Genomic DNA, 22,354 nt, shown 5'->3' with positions numbered 1-22,354 from the left:
ATCTACACTAGGCAGTATGTATCATGGTTGAATAATGAAAAAAGCCATTTATACATTATTTTTGAACTAGGCAGCATGTATCATGGTTGAATAATGAATAAAGCCATATATCCATTAATTTGCACCAGACAGTATGTATCATGGTTGAATAATGAATAAGGCCACTTATCCATTAATTTGCATTAGGCAGTATGTATCATGGTTTAGAAAGTGAATAAAGCCATATATCCATTAATTTGCACTAGGCAGTATGTATCATGGTTTAGAGATCTCCAAATAGTGAATTTTAATGCCTGGCCAGAGGATGAAGTAGATGACTGTTGACAGTTCTGTCTGAAGTATCTGGGAATACTATTTAAAGTAACATTATGCCTTTCAATAATTTCTCTTTGTTTTAATTTAAACCTCCACTTTTTGTCATTTTCTATGATCACCTCCCCACTCAATATATTTCTGCTCTCAGTGTCTAAGATAACTAAATTATTAAGTTTTGGAAGCCTAAAATCTGAAATGGTCACTAAACTTTCCAAAATAGGCCACTCTCTACTCAAGTTTTATAAGTACCTGCAGTGCTGACAATGGACCCATAGAATAATGATACATTCTGTAGATTCCTATTTTCTTTAAAGTAATTTTTTTGAAGAAAAAAAAGAGCAGAAACCTGAAACAGACATCATGATCATCAACACTGTTACAAATGTAGATAACTTACTAGGTTTGGGTGCTGTCCAGTTTGCATTGTAAGTTACATTTGTGGGTTGCTTTGGTGGACTGATGGCTGGTTTTGCTTGGGGTGGTTCCTGGGGTGTGGTGGGGGGAGCATGTGTCCCAGGGGTGGGGTACTGATTTGGCATGGGTAGGTCTAATGATGATGAAGGGTGGTATGATGGCCCTGGCTGGGGCTGGTGGCTCTCAAAACCTACTGGACCTACACCACCAGCTGCTGAAAATGTACACAAAACATTTTTTTTCATGAGACTTGGTGTTATAAAGAATTGTCAATATAATCAACTTAAATAACAAAGTCCATAAGAAATCCTTGATACCATCTAGCCACTTATGTCGGACTTCTTATTTGATTTCTACAATTCATGTAAGTCCAGGAGAGGAACAATATACAGCTGAAATGCACTTGGCCTTTTCCTTCAAATGCTGAAAAAGACCTCAGATGTAATAAACAAATTAGACATATTTAACTGTGAGGTTATGCTAATATTCCAACAAAATTATTATACCACAATGAATCAATGACATATGATTATTATAGAAATGTGGCTATTCAACCTTACTTAATATTTTTAAATATTTTCTTCATAAAAAAAAACAAATAACCTGCATGAAATAAAAGTGAAACCTGAAAGTAAAGGATTTTTAGTGATGACTGAAACCTTGTCTAATGTTTTTTTATGCTTGTGTGTGATTTGCAATTTTATTGTAGCTTTAACATACAATGTCTGCAGTGTGTCAGTTTATAGTGATGTCTAGCACTTGGTCATCATAACACAGACATGTAGCATAATGTCCCACCCAGTCACATTATCCTGACACCAGGCTGACTAGTCCTAGCACTAACCTCTTAATGCTGAGCGCCAGCTGCTAGTACCTCTTTTATAAGTCTTTGATATGACTCAGCCAGGGTTTGAACCCATGACAGCCCGCATTCAAGGTGGATGCTCCAATGACTTAGGCCATCAAAGCAGTCAATCATTTTTAAAAGTGCATCTTTCACAATAGGTGTTTATTCCTTGCATATAAAACTAAGTTACCTTTAAGTCTCTTGATGACAGATGAATATATTCATCTCTAACATTAAGGATAAGTACATGTTCCACATCAGATGAATATATTCATCTCTAACATTAAGGATAAGTACATGTTCCACATCAGATGAATATATTCATCTCTAACATTAAGGATAAGTACATGTTCCACATCAGATGAATATATTCATCTCTAACTTGAAGGATAAGTACATGTTCCACATCAGATGAATATATTCATCTCTAACTTGAAGGATAAGTACATGTTCCACATCAGATGAATATATTCATCTCTAACATTAAGGATAAGTACATGTTCCACATGAATATATTCATCTCTAACTTTAAGGATAAGTACATGTTCCACATCAGATGAATATATTCATCTCTAACTTTAAGGATAAGTACATGTTCCACATCAGATGAATATATTCATCTCTAACATTAAGGATAAGTACATGTTCCACATCAGATGAATATATTCATCTCTAACATTAAGGATAAGTGCATGTTCCACATCAGATGAATATATTCATCTCTAACATTAAGGATAAGTGCATGTTCCACATCAGATGAATATATTCATCTCTAACATTAAGGATAAGTACATGTTCCACATCAGATGAATATATTCATCTCTAACATTAAGGATAAGTACATGTTCCACATCAGATGAAAAAGGATAAGTACATGTTCCACATCAGATGAATATATTCATCTCTAACATTAAGGATAAGTACATGTTCCACATCAGATGAATATATTCATCTCTAACATCAAGGATAAGTACATGTTCCACATCAGATGAATATATTCATCTCTAACATTAAGGATAAGTACATGTTCCACATCAGATGAATATATTCATCTCTAACATTAAGGATAAGTACATGTTCCACATCAGATGAATATATTCATCTCTAACATTAAGGATAAGTACATGTTCCACATCAGATGAATATATTCATCTCTAACATTAAGGATAAGTACATGTTCCACATCAATGAATATATTCATCTCTAACATTAAGGATGAGTACATGTTCCATATCAGATGAATATATTCATCTCTAACATTAAGGATAAGTACATGTTCCACATCAGATGAATATATTCATCTCTAACATTAAGGATAAGTACATGTTCCACATCAGATGAATATATTCATCTCTAACATCAAGGATAAGTACATGTTCCACATCAGATGAATATATTCATCTCTAACATTAAGGATAAGTACATGTTCCACATCAGATGAATATATTCATCTCTAACATTAAGGATAAGTACATGTTCCACATCAGATGAATATATTCATCTCTAACATTAAGGATAAGTACATGTTCCACATCAGATGAATATATTCATCTCTAACATTAAGGATAAGTACATGTTCCACATCAATGAATATATTCATCTCTAACATTAAGGATGAGTACATGTTCCATATCAGATGAATATATTCATCTCTAACATTAAGGATAAGTACATGTTCCACATCAGATGAATATATTCATCTCTAACATTAAGGATAAGTACATGTTCCACATCAATGAATATATTCATCTCTAACTTGAAGGATAAGTACATGTTCCACATCAATGAATATATTCATCTCTAACGTGAAGGATAAGTACATGTTCCACATCAGATGAATATATTCATCTCTAACTTGAAGGATAAGTACATGTTCCACATCAGATGAATATATTCATCTCTAACTTGAAGGATAAGTACATGTTCCACATCAGATGAATATATTCATCTCTAACTTGAAGGATAAGTACATGTTCCACATCAGATGAATATATTCATCTCTAACTTGAAGGATAAGTACACGTTCCACATCAGATGAATATATTCATCTCTAACATTAAGGATAAGTACACGTTCCACATCAGATGAATATATTCATCTCTAACATTAAGGATAAGTGCACGTTCCACATCAGATGAATATATTCATCTCTAACATTAAGGATAAGTGCACGTTCCACATCAGATGAATATATTCATCTCTAACATGAAGGATAAGTGCACGTTCCACATCAGATGAATATATTCATCTCTAAATTGAAGGATAAGTGCATGTTCCACATCAGATGAATATATTCATCTCTAAATTGAAGGATAAGTGCATGTTCCACATCAGATGAATATATTCATCTCTAAATTGAAGGATAAGTGCATGTTCCACATCAGATGAATATATTCATCTCTAACATTAAGGATAAGTGCATGTTCCACATCAGATGAATATATTCATCTCTAACATTAAGGATAAGTGCATGTTCCACATCAGATGAATATATTCATCTCTAACATTAAGGATAAGTACATGTTCCACATGAATATATTCATCTCTAACTTTAAGGATAAGTACATGTTCCACATCAGATGAATATATTCATCTCTAACATTAAGGATAAGTACATGTTCCACATCAGATGAATATATTCATCTCTAACATTAAGGATAAGTGCATGTTCCACATCAGATGAATATATTCATCTCTAACATTAAGGATAAGTGCATGTTCCACATCAGATGAATATATTCATCTCTAACATTAAGGATAAGTACATGTTCCACATCAGATGAATATATTCATCTCTAACATTAAGGATAAGTACATGTTCCACATCAGATGAAAAAGGATAAGTACATGTTCCACATCAGATGAATATATTCATCTCTAACATTAAGGATAAGTACATGTTCCACATCAGATGAATATATTCATCTCTAACATCAAGGATAAGTACATGTTCCACATCAGATGAATATATTCATCTCTAACATTAAGGATAAGTACATGTTCCACATCAGATGAATATATTCATCTCTAACATTAAGGATGAGTACATGTTCCACATCAGATGAATATATTCATCTCTAACATTAAGGATGAGTACATGTTCCACATCAATGAATATATTCATCTCTAACATTAAGGATGAGTACATGTTCCATATCAGATGAATATATTCATCTCTAACATTAAGGATAAGTACATGTTCCACATCAGATGAATATATTCATCTCTAACATTAAGGATAAGTACATGTTCCACATCAATGAATATATTCATCTCTAACATTAAGGATAAGTACATGTTCCACATCAATGAATATATTCATCTCTAACTTGAAGGATAAGTACATGTTCCACATCAATGAATATATTCATCTCTAACTTGAAGGATAAGTACATGTTCCACATCAGATGAATATATTCATCTCTAACTTGAAGGATAAGTACATGTTCCACATCAGATGAATATATTCATCTCTAACATTAAGGATAAGTACACGTTCCACATCAGATGAATATATTCATCTCTAACATTAAGGATAAGTACACGTTCCACATCAGATGAATATATTCATCTCTAACATTAAGGATAAGTACACGTTCCACATCAATGAATATATTCATCTCTAACATTAAGGATAAGTACATGTTCCACATCAATGAATATATTCATCTCTAACTTGAAGGATAAGTACATGTTCCACATCAATGAATATATTCATCTCTAACTTGAAGGATAAGTACATGTTCCACATCAATGAATATATTCATCTCTAACTTGAAGGATAAGTACATGTTCCACATCAGATGAATATATTCATCTCTAACTTGAAGGATAAGTACATGTTCCACATCAGATGAATATATTCATCTCTAACATTAAGGATAAGTACACGTTCCACATCAGATGAATATATTCATCTCTAACATTAAGGATAAGTACACGTTCCACATCAGATGAATATATTCATCTCTAACATTAAGGATAAGTACACGTTCCACATCAGATGAATATATTCATCTCTAACATTAAGGATAAGTACACGTTCCACATCAGATGAATATATTCATCTCTAACATTAAGGATAAGTACACGTTCCACATCAGATGAATATATTCATCTCTAACATTAAGGATAAGTGCATGTTCCACATCAGATGAATATATTCATCTCTAAATTGAAGGATAAGTGCATGTTCCACATCAGATGAATATATTCATCTCTAACATTAAGGATAAGTGCATGTTCCACATCAGATGAATATATTCATCTCTAACATTAAGGATAAGTGCATGTTCCACATCAGATGAATATATTCATCTCTAACATTAAGGATAAGTGCATGTTCCACATCAGATGAATATATTCATCTCTAACATTAAGGATAAGTGCATGTTCCACATCAGATGAATATATTCATCTCTAACATTAAGGATAAGTGCATGTTCCACATCAGATGAATATATTCATCTCTAACTTTAAGGATAAGTACACGTTCCACATCAGATGAATATATTCATCTCTAACATTAAGGATAAGTACACGTTCCACATCAGATGAATATATTCATCTCTAACATTAAGGATAAGTGCACGTTCCACATCAGATGAATATATTCATCTCTAACATTAAGGATAAGTGCATGTTCCACATCAGATGAATATATTCATCTCTAAATTGAAGGATAAGTGCATGTTCCACATCAGATGAATATATTCATCTCTAAATTGAAGGATAAGTGCATGTTCCACATCAGATGAATATATTCATCTCTAACTTGAAGGATAAGTGCATGTTCCACATCAGATGAATATATTCATCTCTAACTTGAAGGATAAGTGCATGTTCCACATCAGATGAATATATTCATCTCTAACTTGAAGGATAAGTGCATGTTCCACATCAGATGAATATATTCATCTCTAACTTGAAGGATAAGTGCATGTTCCACATCAGATGAATATACTCATCTCTAACTTGAAGGATAAGTACATGTTCCACATCAGATGAATATACTCATCTCTAAATTGAAGGATAAGTACATGTTCCACATCAGATGAATATACTCATCTCTAAATTGAAGGATAAGTACATGTTCCACATCAGATGAATATATTCATCTCTAAATTGAAGGATAAGTACATGTTCCACATCAGATGAATATATTCATCTCTAACTTTAAGGATAAGTACATGTTCCACATCAGATGAATATATTCATCTCTAACTTTAAGGATAAGTACATGTTCCACATCAGATGATTTATTGCACATTAAGCAAAGTCTTCAGTTTGCTTGAAAGACAGATGAATTTAAGTTTTATTGGGAGAAAAGAAAGTCTGCATCCAGTAAACAAGACAATAAGGGTAACACATTTCAGGCATGGTACTTATCCCACCTGTCTACATAGGGTAAAGTCATAGAAAAAAGGGAGAAGTGAGATCAGATTTTTTTAATGAGAAAAGAAGTTAATATGTAACTGTGTTTTACATGTTGATCGACTTTAATAGAACTAAAATACATAAATCATCAATAAAACTGAATTTCTTTTTAAAAGCTCTCAATAATAAATCTGAAAATTACTACATAACCCTGGTAATAGCATTGGACAGCAACCTCAAAAATTGATAAAACAAAACAAATCATTTCATCCCCCTATATTTTTAGCTGAAATAATGCACAAAATCATCAATTTTTTTCAAAGCTTTCAGTCTCAAAACTTCTTTAATGATACAATATCTAAATCTAAGGTTAAAATAGCTTGGAATTACACAACCTTACAGTACAGGCCATGCAATTTTTCAAACCCCACATATCATGGTGGAGTTGAGAGGATGAGGAAAAACCTCTCTACAATCTCTCTGTGCATCCTGACAGAGTTGCTCTGGTGTCTCATGGAGAATATCTCTGCACACAACAATTTCTCGTGGAGTCTCATCCGATGATTACCTTGGTGTGGACATGGTCTCAAAACTAAGATGTGGTTTACTATTTATAACCCCTGCAATCACACTCTTAAAGATGTTGAGAGACAGAGAGAGATGCACCTCTTTTGGGAGCAATTTACTTACCTTTTGATAGTAAAAAAATATGATCATTCAGTTAGTTATAAATATTTCATAGTTCTATCGAAGATAACATATGATATATGAAGTCAAATCAAATTTAAGATAATATTAACAGTGTCTCTAAACTGAATAAATACATCATTCTGAACAATGAATTTTTTTCAATACAATGCTACTGGGATCTACATATTCATGTCATTATTTCTGTTACAGTTCACATTATTTGCTATTTTAATGATCATATGAAAGTTGGTGACATTGTAATCCTTCAGTGAAAAGAATGATAAACGTTAAGAAATTTTAAAAAAATTACACCTGACTTAAGTGAAAGTTAAACAAAATCACACCTGACTTAAGTGAAAGTTAAACAAAATCATACCTGACTTAAGTGAAAGTTAAACAAAATCACACCTGACTTAAGTGAAAGTTAAACAAAATCACACAACCTCTGATGCTTACCACTGCACATGTTCTACATAACATAGTGTTTGATTTCTCCTGATATCCAATCACAAGATTAAAGAGGTGTAATTGAAATTTGAGAAAGTGTAGTTTTGTGACAAAATTTATCAATTAGAAAAGCTGTACATGTATTAAGATTTTGCATCTTTTTTAATTTAAACTTTACTATTTTCTATCAATTATCAAAATAGCATTTTTTTTGTTGCATCACAAATGGCCAAAAAAATTCATCCTACATACATGTAGGTTGACACATACTTTTTGAACATAAATGCTCATGTGTAAATTAATAATCTAGCAAAAAAGAAGCCATCAACATGTTTTGCTTTCTTTGCTGTGGATATGTTAATTGCATGTATGAACTGATAACCTGCCTAAAAACACAATAGCAACTTTTGCAGGTTTGTTTTCTTTGCCATTATGCTGAAAACACACAAATGTACAGGATAAGTGATTTATACTGTATAACCAAAGACTGTTCCATTGTTTTATTCTCATAAAAGAAAAGTCGATGACTGAAAGAAAAACTTGTGAACTAATCAATCCAGCTAGTATAAATTTTTTGCATTTGTCTGTTTGTTGTCTTCATTCCATGCATGCATGAGTCAGATTAGTTGTTTAAAACTTACAAAGGTCTTGCTATAAACTACTTAAAAAATGTAATGAGACCTACAGCACTCAATTATTTGGCTTCCTTTCTGTAGAACTACTGTTGTTGTTTTGTTTTTCTTTCTCTCCATGATTATATGGTACATATTACTGTATTTTGGATTTGACCTTGCCCAAAATAAAGTTTACTGTGTACCTAGCTAGAGCTGGTCATTATGTAAACAAATAATACATAGTTAATATTTCCCTAGTGTGGGTAAAAAATTACAATCACTATCAAAGAAGGTAAAAATTTATTTGGATCTGAGTCAAGAACATTGGTATTCACCGTAAAAAGTACAGAGTCTACCTGATGTTTACCACATTAATTATTATAATTTTAGTAACAGATCTTATCTACTTAAAACTTAGATTGTTCTACAAATGAATTTCTGTCCTACATCCTGGCTCTTCTTTTGTGCCTTAGTTTTTTTCACTTGAAAAAAATTCTTTTCTGCAATACCAGCAGAAGCAGAAATCATTTGTATTGATGTGTTCAGTATTTTATTTGGGTAAAATTATTTATTCAAATTATTTACTGGAAATACAAAGTGCTCTCAAATAATATTCTTTGACAGAAACATTAATGTGAAATTATAGTGATTTGAGACAAGAATATCTTAGACTATATCATTATGATTAACTGGAAGACTGTTAGCACATCCTCACACTTCATACTACTAGCACACTAGTACATTCAAGACTACATGCACATGAACGCCTTCAGCACTGGATTTTATTTCGGACACCAATGGAATTAATTAGAACTTTATTAATTAGGACTTGTGATATAACTTTTTGGTCTATTTGGGATTTAATTTGCAATTCTGTGTGTGTGATTTGGTTTTTTAAAGCAGCTTAAAAAAAAATTCAGACATATTGCTACAATGTCTGCAGTGTGGCATTGATATGATGGGTTCTCTCTTGTTGTGTCCACTTGCCAATGACCATCTCAAAGTCCATTAGCAGGTGGGCTCCCCAACCTGTCAAGCTTACATCATAACAGAAAGTGACCTGTGGTTGCAGGGCTTCCAACAAATTTTCCAGTGCTAGCCACTCTCTGTTCTGCCATTGAATTAGGATGTGCCTGATCTTTATCTGCTGATCTAATGGAATCTGCAAATGGCATATGTAGAAGCAGCTGAGATTTATGACATCCAGTGTTGCATTGAAGAGGCTGAAGAGTTGAAGGAACTCTCTCATCAAGGTAATATTTTCAAAAGAAGATCCCTTGACACTAGGACAATGCAGTCAACATGTTTGGGAGGAATATGGACTGGGATCTCCATAACCAAATGAACAAAATGTTGGGAAGAAACAAGCACCAACTTGTCCATATATACCACCCACACCGACTTGTCCATATTTACCACCCACACCGACTTGTCCATATTTACCACCCACACCGACTTGTCCATATTTACCACCCACACTGACTTGTCCATATTTACCACCCACACCGACTTGTCCATATTTACCACCCACACCGACTTGTCCATATTTACCACCCACACCCACTTGTCCATATTTACCACCCACACTGACTTGTCCATATTTACCACCCACACGAACTTGTCCATATTTACCACCCACACCGACTTGTCCATATTTACCACCCACACAAACTTGTCCATATTTACCACCCACACAAACTTGTCCATATTTACCACCCACACAAACTTGTCCATATTTACCACCCACACAAACTTGTCCATATTTACCACCCACACCGACTTGTCCATATTTACCACCCACACTGACTTGTCCATATTTACCACCCACACCAACTTGTCCATATTTACCACCCACACCGACTTGTCCATATTTACCACCCACACCGACTTGTCCATATCTACCACCCACACAAACTTGTCCATATTTACCACCCACACCGACTTGTCCATATTTACCACCCACACCGACTTGTCCATATCTACCACCCACACAAACTTGTCCATATCTACCACCCACACAAACTTGTCCATATTTACCACCCACACCAACTTGTCCATATTTACCACCCACACAAACTTGTCCATATTTACCACCCACACCGACTTGTCCATATTTACCACCCAATCTAAACGTCCAATGAGACTGAGACCTCTGGCAAACTTTCTCACACACCCACGCTACCCACATCTGAGACTCAAACCGACATGAACAGTGGTGAGATGGCAGTAATCAGTAAAGGCAGGTGCTTTAGACCACACAGCCACCCTTTTTGGAAGCTATGCATCTTAATTTCATCAGAGCAAATAGATTTGCCAAATAATGATGTCGTCTTAATTGTTATCAAAAAGGTAAAGCAGAATTAACATGACGGCTTACAGCTGTATATTGTTGACATCCTAACAGAAAGGGTTAAACTATTTTTATGTGTAGAACATATAGTTGGAAACGTGATTTAAGAATAAATGATTATTTATACCACTACATTTGGGTCCCAGTGGAGTAATCTAACTTGGAATACCTGATCAGCAGTGTTATAATACACTGATGCAATATGTTTATCCCCAGTTCAGGTAACTTGTAAAATTTTATATAAATAGATGGTTTACTTACAATTTCTGTTGTACTGTTACACACTGTTGAATTGTAATAATGCTGATACAAGGTAGTTAAACAGAAATGGAGTCAAATGATCAAATGCTGTAGGTCTCATTGTTAATAATAAAAGTTAGAACTACATCTTTGAAAGTAATCTGGAACAAAAGAACAACTAATCTTGTTAGATCTCTCTCATCATTAACACATAATCTTTACTTAGGCGACTGACTGATGAAAGGACTGTAAGTCAAAAAGGGCAAAAGTTTTATACTAAAAGTATTGATTAGTTCTCAAGTTCTTATTTCAAACACTGGTTTTTCATTAACAATCAAACAAGTGAATAACCCATGATTATTAATTATCATTGAACAAAATGCTCATTGAATAAAAATAAACACTGTTCACTTATCGTGAAGTACATTGCCAACTGTGAACATGACAAAAAAGACAAACCTGCAGTTTGCTGATGTTGTACTTTTAGGTTATCAGATCCTGCATGAAAAATTAACCAATCCATGGCAAAGAAGACAAATCATGATGATGGCTACTGATGTGCTATGTAATCAGTTTGCACATGAGCATTTATCTTCAAAAAGGGTAACTATAATGTTCTGTATTAATTATCAAAGTAGCAGCTTTCATTTATTTTTATTTTTTATTACAAATGGTTGCAGAAAATCATATATCTAGGGTGATTTTCTGCAACTATTTGTAATTAAAAATAAAAACAAACAAAAACTGCTACTTTGATAATTAATACAAAACATTACAGTTTAAATTAAAGATAAAAAATCTAAAGAATGCTCTCTCCCTCTGACACATATATGAAACTTACATACATTATAATTAACTGAATGATATCTATCCAGGATCAAAAGTAATTAAATTGCTCCCAAAAGAGATAATGGTTTAGATAAATTGGCGCCTCTCCCTCTCTGCACTTCCTCAGTGCAAGCATGCTTGCAGAGGTCATAACAGTAAACCACACCCCATTTATCGAGACCATGTCCACTCTGTAGTGGTCATCAGATGCAACTTGTGTGTGTAGAGCTATTCTCGACAAGAAGCTGAGGTCTAGTGGAGGTTTAAAAAAAATTAATACTCTCCACGTCTACTGTGTAGCATGGTGAACTGAAAATTAATGTGAGCCATACTGAACTGTCTGAAGGACTTGATATTAACTTTGTGAGTGATTAGGTAACAATTTACACTTCGATAAATACCGAACCATGATCATTTAACCATTATAATTCCAATTTTTCTCCCTTTCTGTCATTAGCAGATTTCATCAATAAAGCAGTCATGTTAAAGTAGCTCAAGTTTTCTTTCATTAATCTCTTCGCTGTGACGGAGCACCACCCCATTTTCACTAGCATGGGTAGAGTGTCAGAGCACATCAAGGAATTTAGGTTGGTTGTTGCTGTTTAAACCAGGCTATTCCTATTTTTCTAACGTCATGCTTTTTATGGCATGTGTTATAGCAATCATTGTTCTTGCTTTCTACACATTTCGATCTTTCACAAGCAAAATTGCATCCATTTTTAGTGATATCCCTTGCTCCTCATATGAGCCTGATGTTTAATAACAGCTGGTGGAAAATACTGTCAAAGCAAATTGCTATAATGTCTGAAGATTGGCTTGTAAAGCCTGCCCTATGCTTTTTTTTGGCAAAAGGGGTCAGTATTGGAGTGCAGAAAGGTCTGTGCAATTACACTGCTGTAACCTCTAATGGGTGATTTTAATCTTGGGGACGTACAATTTGATCAGAAATCACATGGGTGGGTAGGTGTGGGCTTGTTGTTATTACATGTAGTATGGGGCAAGGCATTGGTACTGATAAAACTTCACATAAAATAACCTGGCAATGGGAACTAACAGCAGTTAGCCAAAAACTGATTTTACCATAGCATAATTCTGAGCCTGACATTCCCCATTTCCCATTTCTCTAAAATAATAAAATTAATGGGTAACACAGCAGAAGCATGCATTAACATCAACTTTTGTGCTAATTTAGTACCTTCTAATGCCCTCAAATATGCATGTTATGATTTTACCACCAATCATACATATGTGACATTAAGGAAGTGTGTGTAATCCCAAGCTGTGCCAAACCTGTAACCAAATACTATTGCATTAAAGAAGTTTAAAGACCAAAACATGAAGAAATTACATACTTTTTATCAAACATTTCACATGAAAATGTAGTGGGATGAAGGATTAAATGGGTAGTATTAAATAGCTACTTTTGGCTAGCAATAATTTACTTTAGTAAAAAGAAATATCAAGATCAAAAACAAAACACCTGCACTGACAAGATTTTTCTCTCACTTGTTTCCAACTATCTGTATAGTGTCTGTTAAATCCATCAATTCTGAGTCCTGCTTGATCTAGGTCCCTTCCCTTACAGTCTACAATTTATTTGATTAGTTTTTTCATGGACTCTGAGGCCTAGTTGGCACGAGTCCCTCTCTGATAGACTATAAGTTATCTGACTATTCGTTTTTCCAAGAAATCTGAGACCAGCTTGGACTAGGTCCCTACCTGACAATTCACAATTTATTTGACTATTAGTTGAGCAATATTCTTAGGTGAGGTGAATTATGTTATTAATGCCATTTCTTTCCTGCAGTGAATTTATGGGTGGAGGGAATGGATAGCGTCAAAGACACGAACTGTATTACCTTCATCTCCTCCTTCTTCTGGCATTGGACCTGGTATTGGAGTTTCTCCATTCTTCAGACATTTATGAATGTAAGCTGCCTTCCACTTGGCATACTTTCTGTTTTTCTCAATCTAAAGCAGACATTAAAGACAACTTGTTGCAACTTTCTGACAATAACAGATTATATATCTAATTTAACAGCAGTATCTCCTCTATCATCTCGTCAATCACTGTGACATGTCAACATCTAAGCAATGCAAACATCCAACAATTTTGCTTCTGGGTTTACTTTTCATCAAATGTCACTGATCAACTGAGAATTTTCAACATTTTGTAAATGTACTGTAACGAATAAACTTAATTAAGCAATTAAATTTAGCAGTTCCAAATGTTGTTTCTTTCCATCATACCTAACATTTAAAAGCAGGTAAATCTTAAAATGTTAACTGTCTTTGGCATGACAAAAGCTAATTTAAGATTTATTTGCCTCTGGAGAGGCATAAAACACAAATGATAACAGTCCAAGTTAATGTGTACACCATCCATGTATAATATTAGGCCAAAAGAAAGTAATGTAGTTATCAATCAAAGTATCATTCACAAATCATTGTCATCTTATTTGCTACATGAAACTGTCTTTATTACGACTGTAACCTAAAATATTTGATTTACTTACATCTTCTGATATCTCTCCAAATACAGACAACACATCAAACAACATTCCAGCTGTATAAAATGACTTGACTACATTTCTGAAAAAGAAAATTCCAAAGACATGCCAGCATTAAAACAAACATAAAGAAAAGAAAGAAAAACATTTTGAGAAAGAAATTGGAAATAACAAATTTGAATAGTTTCTTGATCAAATTTTACTCAAACCTAACTCATCATCATGATACATGGAACCATCTGTCACAAGTCTCATCATATCTACTTTTAAAACTTATTTCTTCTTATAAAAGATTAAATAGTTGCATCATCATCCAGAATTTCATAAAAGTCCTCCTACATTTTACACTTAGTTTATTTAATCAATACCCACTATGAATTAGCTAAAATGATCAAAGCTGTCTTTTCTTTAAAAATCTAGCTCTTACCATAGATTAGAAAAAGTCACATGCCATATGAACTTGTTTACAAATTATGTCCACTAGTAGGGTAAATGGCTGTTATGAGCATAATGGTCATGGTGTTATGTGTATTTAATTTGCATTGTTAGATTTTTTTAATTCATTATATGCTAAAGATAAGTGTATATGAGACTTGACCCTGTCCAAAATCATGTTCATTTTCTTCCTGACCTGAACGTTTGATTTTATTTTTTGCAAATATGTTTATCTCAATCTTAGTACAGAACATTGGAAATTCCCCATGAAATTCCAGGTCTACCTGTTGTTTACCACATTTTATATCATAATTTTAGTAACACAATTTCTAATTATAACTAAGATTTTTTATCTTGTAAACATTTGGAACCTTCCAGAATCAAATTTTCCATTTTTTTAAAGCTGAGGTCAGTGGATGCATGATTTGGATTTTTAATGTAGCTTTAACAATTTTCCAGTTATATCGATATGACGTCTGGGTTCTCAAGACCTATGCACGGTATCCACTCACCAGGCAAGGACATGCGACTCAGGTCTGTAGTAAAAGCTACTGTATCCTCAGATATGATAGACCTGGATCTGAGCATTCACTTCTTCATGGGACTAGATCATGTTGACAACATGAGGTCATTGGGACTGAAAGGGTGCTGTCCCCCTTACTGAGCTGTGGGTCAGTATAGAATGATGCTCCCCTGGGTGTGTGTGTGAGACTCAGTCTGTCCTTTTAGATGTGAAAGCATGCTGCTCCTCCTCAAAGGGACAGCATGACTCAGTATCCTAGTGTTAAAGAAAGGGTGCTGCTCCTCTCTCTCAGAAGGGCACAAATCACTCTCTGTCAAAACAGAATGAGGACTGTGCTGCTCCACCCTTTTGGGAGGGCATGACTCACTCTCAACCTGTTTGTACCATCCCTTGAGAGAGTGCCCACTAATCACAGGAGTCTCACAAGAGACCTGGGTAATCTTTTTCTGCGACCAGAGAGATTATGAGGATACCTTCTTCCTTGCCTGGTGGGTTCATTGGCTCTCTGCACAATCCCATATCTTGTCTGACAACAGGCTACAATATGGACAGTTGTCTGTCCTCTAACTGACTGTACATGATAAACAAGATTTCTTTTGGCCACACTTACCCATCCCTTGCTTAGACACTGTCCTGAATAAAGATGCTGCTAGTTTCACTAAAAGAAAATTGTAAAAGGAAGCAACACTAAGCTTTCAGGAAGAAAGAAAGATTAATAAATCAACCATGCCTTCTTTTTCAAAAAAAAACAAGATGGGACCAAAAAGTATTAGCAAAAACCAATAGGTTATGGTTGCTAAGATAAGAAAAAATTTACTGAAGGCTATCCAACAAAATAAAATAAAAAAGAACCCGAGTTCTTGATAAAAAAAGTTTTGATCGGTGCAATTAATTAGTGGTATTCAACCTGCTTACCAATTACAAAAAGTCACAATTCACGATAATGGCAAAGTGAATTTAATGATTGGTAGGTGAGACCACAGACTACCAAAAAAACTCTAAGGGTAGGAAAATTCAAATAAAATACCTACCTTTGCAGCTTAGAATGTAAATAAAATGACAAATGTTAATTACTAACAAAGATTTACAAAACGTACACCAAGAGAGCTTAATTAAACAGTTTTTGGATTAAAAAATCTTTCGAGGAATAGTCCTGAAGTTATTTAGAGCACAAGACAATAACAGATTGCTCACTGAACCACGAAAGAAGGTGCTCATCTTCCTAATTGTTAGCAATGTTGATTCTTATTACCTCATGGCAAATGATGTTGTTATTGGGATTAACACCATTTTTCAGCACACGAATAGGCTATATATGGTGGCCAGTATTAATGGTGGAGGAAGAACCTGGGAAATCCCCGGAAAGAACCACTGACCCTCGAGAAGCTACTGGCAAGCTTTCTCACATAACCACATTGGTCGATTCTGAGACTCGAACCCACGCAGACAGAGTTGAGATGGCAGTGATCCGTAACGGAGAGTGCCTTAGACCACTCGGGGCCCCTCGTGGCAAATGAAAAATATATGAGATGGTCTTTCAAATATGTCCAATGTATGGGTTCTTTTGCAGCAGCTCATTCAGTGTTCTGGAAGGATCTGGTTCACACTACTTGGAGGAGAGAATTTCCATCATTCAGTCGAGTAATTTTCTCCCCAAAGGTAATAGTTAAGCAATAGGAGCAGGTAATATATTACTGATATTAAAAGTCATTTTTAACATTACTATAGGTTTGATGACAAATCACTACATCCAAGAATAAAACTGATATGCATATGTTGACCAGTTTGTTTAGGGAACTGTGTGTTCATGTGCTGTGTGTCATTTTAGCTGTTTTTATTGTTTTCCAATGACAAGGCTAACAGTTAATGCATTGGACAAATATGGTATTGAAAGATATTTTATGGTCTGATGATCATATATTTCATCAACTGATCTGAGTATAGGTAAAATATTCCTTAGTTTATGGTCCATTTTGAATCTTGTATTTTGGGGGCTTCAGCCCTACCCACCCACCCCAATCTTAAATGTCCAGAGAATTTATGTAGTTATGAAAATTATTACAAAATCTCAATTATGGTGTCCAGAAAAAGAAGGGATTAGATATTTATATTAGTTATATAAGTGCTATGATATAAATTCCAATTGTTGATGATAAGAATAATGGCATCAGCATGGCTGCCAGAACTGACATTTATGTCTTACCATTTACTAACGATGAGACTAACAAAATTGTCTGCATGTTTGTGTGTAGATTGAGAAATCTGACCCAAAGAGATAAGATTTTTCTGTTGGGTAAAAGCTTGACATGTTCCTGACACAAATCTTACTCCACAAGCGTTCATATTCCTTTTCGATCCGCACACATGGCAAAGATTCTTTTTTTCCTGAACACATGCATCATTTTTGTCAATATAAAAAGTTCAAGTACAATAAGACTGCAATCATTGTTTGCATTGGATAATACAATAAAATAATCACAGACCTTTATGTCTGTTGATATGAAGTTTCATGAACCAGCAAGCCTATCATTTTGACTTGTACTTCATGTCAGTCAATACTTTTACATACTTATTGAATCTACCAGCTCTGTCTTCATTATCAGCATAAAGGAACACTTTCAGGGCATAGTTCTCTACATGAGCTTGACCGACCACTTCATTGTGTATAGCCTCAATGGAATGAGATTTCTTATTCTGAAAAGAAGAAAGAAAATCTGTACAAATATAAAACTTAGGAATGGCTATTATGTACTATAATTTGCACAAAAATGTGGGAAGCTGAGAATTTTGTTTGTACAATGACTGTGATGTTTTAACAGAGATGGAAGAAATTAACAAAAACAAAAAAATTAGAGGAAGACCTCATACCCCAACATTAATGAGGCAATAACTATATTTATTTGTCAAGAATGTGACTTGATTGATAATGTTCCCATTCTTTGACTATTTAAATGCAAATTTTGTATGAAAAAATTAAAACTGACCACCCATTACGGCTACAGGTATTGATTTTTGTGTGCATAATTTTATTAAAAACTGACATCATACCTAATAATGATCCAGAATCCAAAAAGAAAAAGCCAAACCTGTCAACCCTAACAAGACCTTCTCAGTAAGGCAGTTGATTTTTTCCTATAAATTTGACCAGGTTTAGTAAAGTTAGAGAGGTGACTGGGCACCCAGGTACCTGCCTACTGATAATAACCCTGGGTGATATAATATTGTTATTGTTTTGATGAATCAACAATTATGCATTTATTTTAGAATACAGCATAAATTTGATTACCGGTACTTTGTTCTTGTAGTGTATTTTTTTACAATTAAGCCTTAGGTAGAATGAGAATATAATAAAAAGGTCATGGCATTTATGGGAAAATATGAACTGAATTTCTCAGAAGGATACTGCACTACCACAGGTCATGCAACATCCATAAAAAAACAACACTGTTCATATTTGCCCATACAAATGCAGTAACCTATAAATACTGTTATGTGACCTATAACTGAATTCATGGTTTTATGATATAAACCGATTTAAAATATCAAGCATTGTTGGTTTTAATGGATTTAACTAGAACAAGTTGTAAGATGTCAATTTATTTGTGACATATTCCACTCAATAATACAATTATATTTTACAGTTTAGTTGTTAATCTACCTACCTATCTACCTATATTCCTAACTACCTATCTATCCAGTTGGGCTTATTTATTTTTCCAAACGCAACTCTGTCTCACTGACAAAGTCAGCCCTTCAGATGGATCTGACTTGCAAAATACACCAAGACTTCTACACTTCCACTACTGAAAAAATATACTTTTGCATCCCGTTCATGCAAACATCAACCTGCAACAATGCAGTTCAGGTTTGTACACATTTAATACAATTTACCCTTTGATTGGGAACCTGGGTAACTGATCATTAAGATAAATAAGTACCAGGTAGATATTTACTAAAAATTTTCACAGATCTAAGTATGGTGTATGCTATCATAAAGCTTGAAACCATGTATTTAAAAATCCAGAAATATGATTCATGAATGATGCAGCAATGGTAAACATTGTGTTCAACTCAAATACTTGTGATGTTTACCTGAATCTTAATTACCTCAATTACAGATTCACAAACTGCAATTCAGACCCTAAAATGAATGCTTACCACAAGCTTGCAGCAAGCTTATGACAAGCTAGCTGAGGTTGCACAAGCTGGTGAGGGTGCTTGCACAAGCTTGTAAAAAAATTTTTTCCAAGTCTGAAAGCTTGCTGCAAGCCTGCAAAATCCAAAATTCTTTATGTAAAGATGCAATAATCAGTCATGAAAGTTGACAGTTGGCACCTCTATATGAGATCTACTTCCTGAAATGAGACTTTCCCTGTGAAAGAAAGGAGTACAAGTTGGAAATATGGATGAAATAGAGAGGCCATCATAACTCAAAATAATGTATAGTCCAAACAAGTTTAGTGGGAAATTACATATTTTTCTTTGAATGTGCACAAATGTTTATGTAGAAACTGAATACCATGAACTTTTTAGCCACTCACTTTTATGATTCTAGCAATGACCAAATAACACAAATAAAATGTTTTATTTTATAAGAAGTGCTATAAAAGTTGGTAGCCCAACACCTGTGGCCCCTCTAATTTCAGATCATGCCCCTCTTGTATTCTAAGTGAGGTTCCATTGGGATTATCAAAAAAATCTAATTTGCTTACTATGAGTCCATTCCAGCTGTGTGCTCCCCTTCATGTAGGAACAGTGTTGAAATCGGAACTTGATTTGGATTGGATGTGGTGGTTTGCTGATGAACCTTATGAAATTCACAGACTGGAAACATGGAAATATGTGATCGATTCTCCAAAGTGAAGATAGGCTAACATATCAGAACCTTGGCAGGTGAAGATGACATCTGTGCCTGATTGTAAGTTGTAAACAGAATTTGAACAGAACAGCATTTGAGCTCAAGTGTTTACAATTAGGCTAGGTTTATCCAGTGGATTGCTTCACATTCTATTGGGGCCCTGAGTGGCCACGTGGTCTAAAGCACTCACCGTTACAGATCACTGTCATCTAACCTCTGACTGCGAGGATTCGAGTCTCGGATTCAGCCAATGTGGGTATGTGAGAAAGCTTGCCAGTGCTTCTCGTGGGACAGTGGTTCTTTCCAGGGTTTCCTGGGTTCCTCCTCCATCATTTATACCAGCCATCATGTATAGCTATCTTGTGCTAAGAAATGGCGTTAAAACCTCAACAACAACAACATCACATTCTATTACGTTATTGGTCAAGTGAAAATGTGTATAAATAGGTATTTGATAAACAAATAATTCATTCCTGTTTTAGGTCAGTCTGTGGGAATCTATTTTGTGATCAGAGTTTACAGTTGTGTTGTGGAAATATATATATGATTATATAAAGAAATGATTTATTTAAATTTTCATTGGAATAACTAAAGTGTTCAGTGCCTTTTGGATTAAATCATAATTTTGGATTTTTGTGAACTTCTTCAAAGACATTCTGGACTAGATCATTGTTTTATATCAGGGCATTCAAGATTACTGGAATTCATTAAGAACATTCTATATTTCTGGACTTGTGATAACATATTTGTTGTTGGTTTCACTTTCTTCACGTTACACATTTTAAGACTTTGAGTCATAACATCTCCTGACAATGTTTGTAATTACCACACCTCTGTCATAATCTCTGTTAACATTTCACTATTTTCAGTTCACTTTTTTTTATAGAATTTTCAAAATTTGTAATTATTAATATCCTAACTTTCTGTTCAAGTACATGAAATTTAACACTCTGCTGCCTGTTTTATATAAGAAAACTAATATTCAAAGTGTTTTCTAAGTTCCAAATGGCATGTCCACTCATACCACCTAAAAAACCATCTCTGGTCATAGACTAGTACTGGTTAGGATACTTTTGAGCAACTGTTTTGTATAGTGTCAATTTTTATCACAGTAACATAAATCATAGAATAGCCTTACATCAGAAAATGTGTCTCAGATTTAAATCTGGACTTAGTGTCAGTTATCTTTGTCAGTAAGTCCTTGGGTTAATAAAGGCCCTAATAATTACCATATTTATTTAAAGACAAGCCCGGCCTTAATGACAAGCACATTAAAAAATCTCAAAACAATTAGGCAAATATTTATTAAGGACATCTCATACTTAAAAAAAACAGTTCATGTTATGATAAACATGTCAATCAGTCCCCCATCCCTGAACCTCACTTGATCATGAAATACACAATGTTGAGTGTTGTACAGTTTTAACATAACACAATAAGAAGAAGTAAGATGCAGAATAAGATATGACAGTTAGTAAATCCTTTTCTTCTGAAATGTATTCACCATGAAAATAAAGAATAATGATATGAATACACAATATTATAGTTCATTTTATACCTGCTCTAGGTAGTCCATAAGAGCTACTAGAAATTTCCTACACTCTGGTGACTTCTTATCAATCTGCATTCCACTCTGCATAGTATAAAGCCGACCTGGAAAATAAATCGTCTGATCACTTAATTTATATAAATGTCATTTAATAAACATTGTTTAATTTATGTTTGATGAGGTTTCTTACATTTTATTATGTACTTATTCTTACTTGCTAACTAATTGGCTGCATTTGCAACAGTGACCTATGTGAAAAGAAATCCCATTCATTTTTATTAAAAATGAAGTACAGGTTTACATAAAATCTAAGCAACAACTCTAAATTTCTTATATAAGTTGTGGGATATTGTGTTTC

General features: G+C 34.0%; 1 protein-coding gene across 2 annotated transcripts in view; it reads right to left on the bottom strand.

The window, feature by feature from the left end:
- Window positions 1-22,354, bottom strand: part of LOC149796469 (vacuolar protein sorting-associated protein VTA1 homolog) — a 40,366-nt gene that overhangs the window by 7,468 nt on the left and 10,544 nt on the right. The window contains exons 2-6 of one of the 2 annotated variants that reach the window (XM_089961173.1): window positions 22,006-22,100; window positions 18,159-18,283; window positions 14,638-14,713; window positions 13,981-14,092; window positions 713-943 (exon numbers count right to left, since the gene is read on the bottom strand). In XM_089961173.1, the coding sequence (XP_089817299.1) occupies window positions 713-943; window positions 13,981-14,092; window positions 14,638-14,713; window positions 18,159-18,283; window positions 22,006-22,100 (639 nt within the window). The remainder of the gene's footprint in view (window positions 1-712; window positions 944-13,980; window positions 14,093-14,637; window positions 14,714-18,158; window positions 18,284-22,005; window positions 22,101-22,354) is intronic. The other variant, XM_089961174.1, reaches the window with a different exon arrangement.

Source organism: Sinohyriopsis cumingii, chromosome 6 (genome assembly GCF_028554795.1).
Source record: "Sinohyriopsis cumingii isolate HCF-2022 chromosome 6, ASM2855479v2, whole genome shotgun sequence".
NCBI classification, from domain to species: Eukaryota; Metazoa; Mollusca; class Bivalvia; order Unionida; family Unionidae; genus Sinohyriopsis; species Sinohyriopsis cumingii.
Note: the sequence above shows the minus strand (reverse complement) of the source record. Positions and strands in the feature narration are given on the sequence as shown.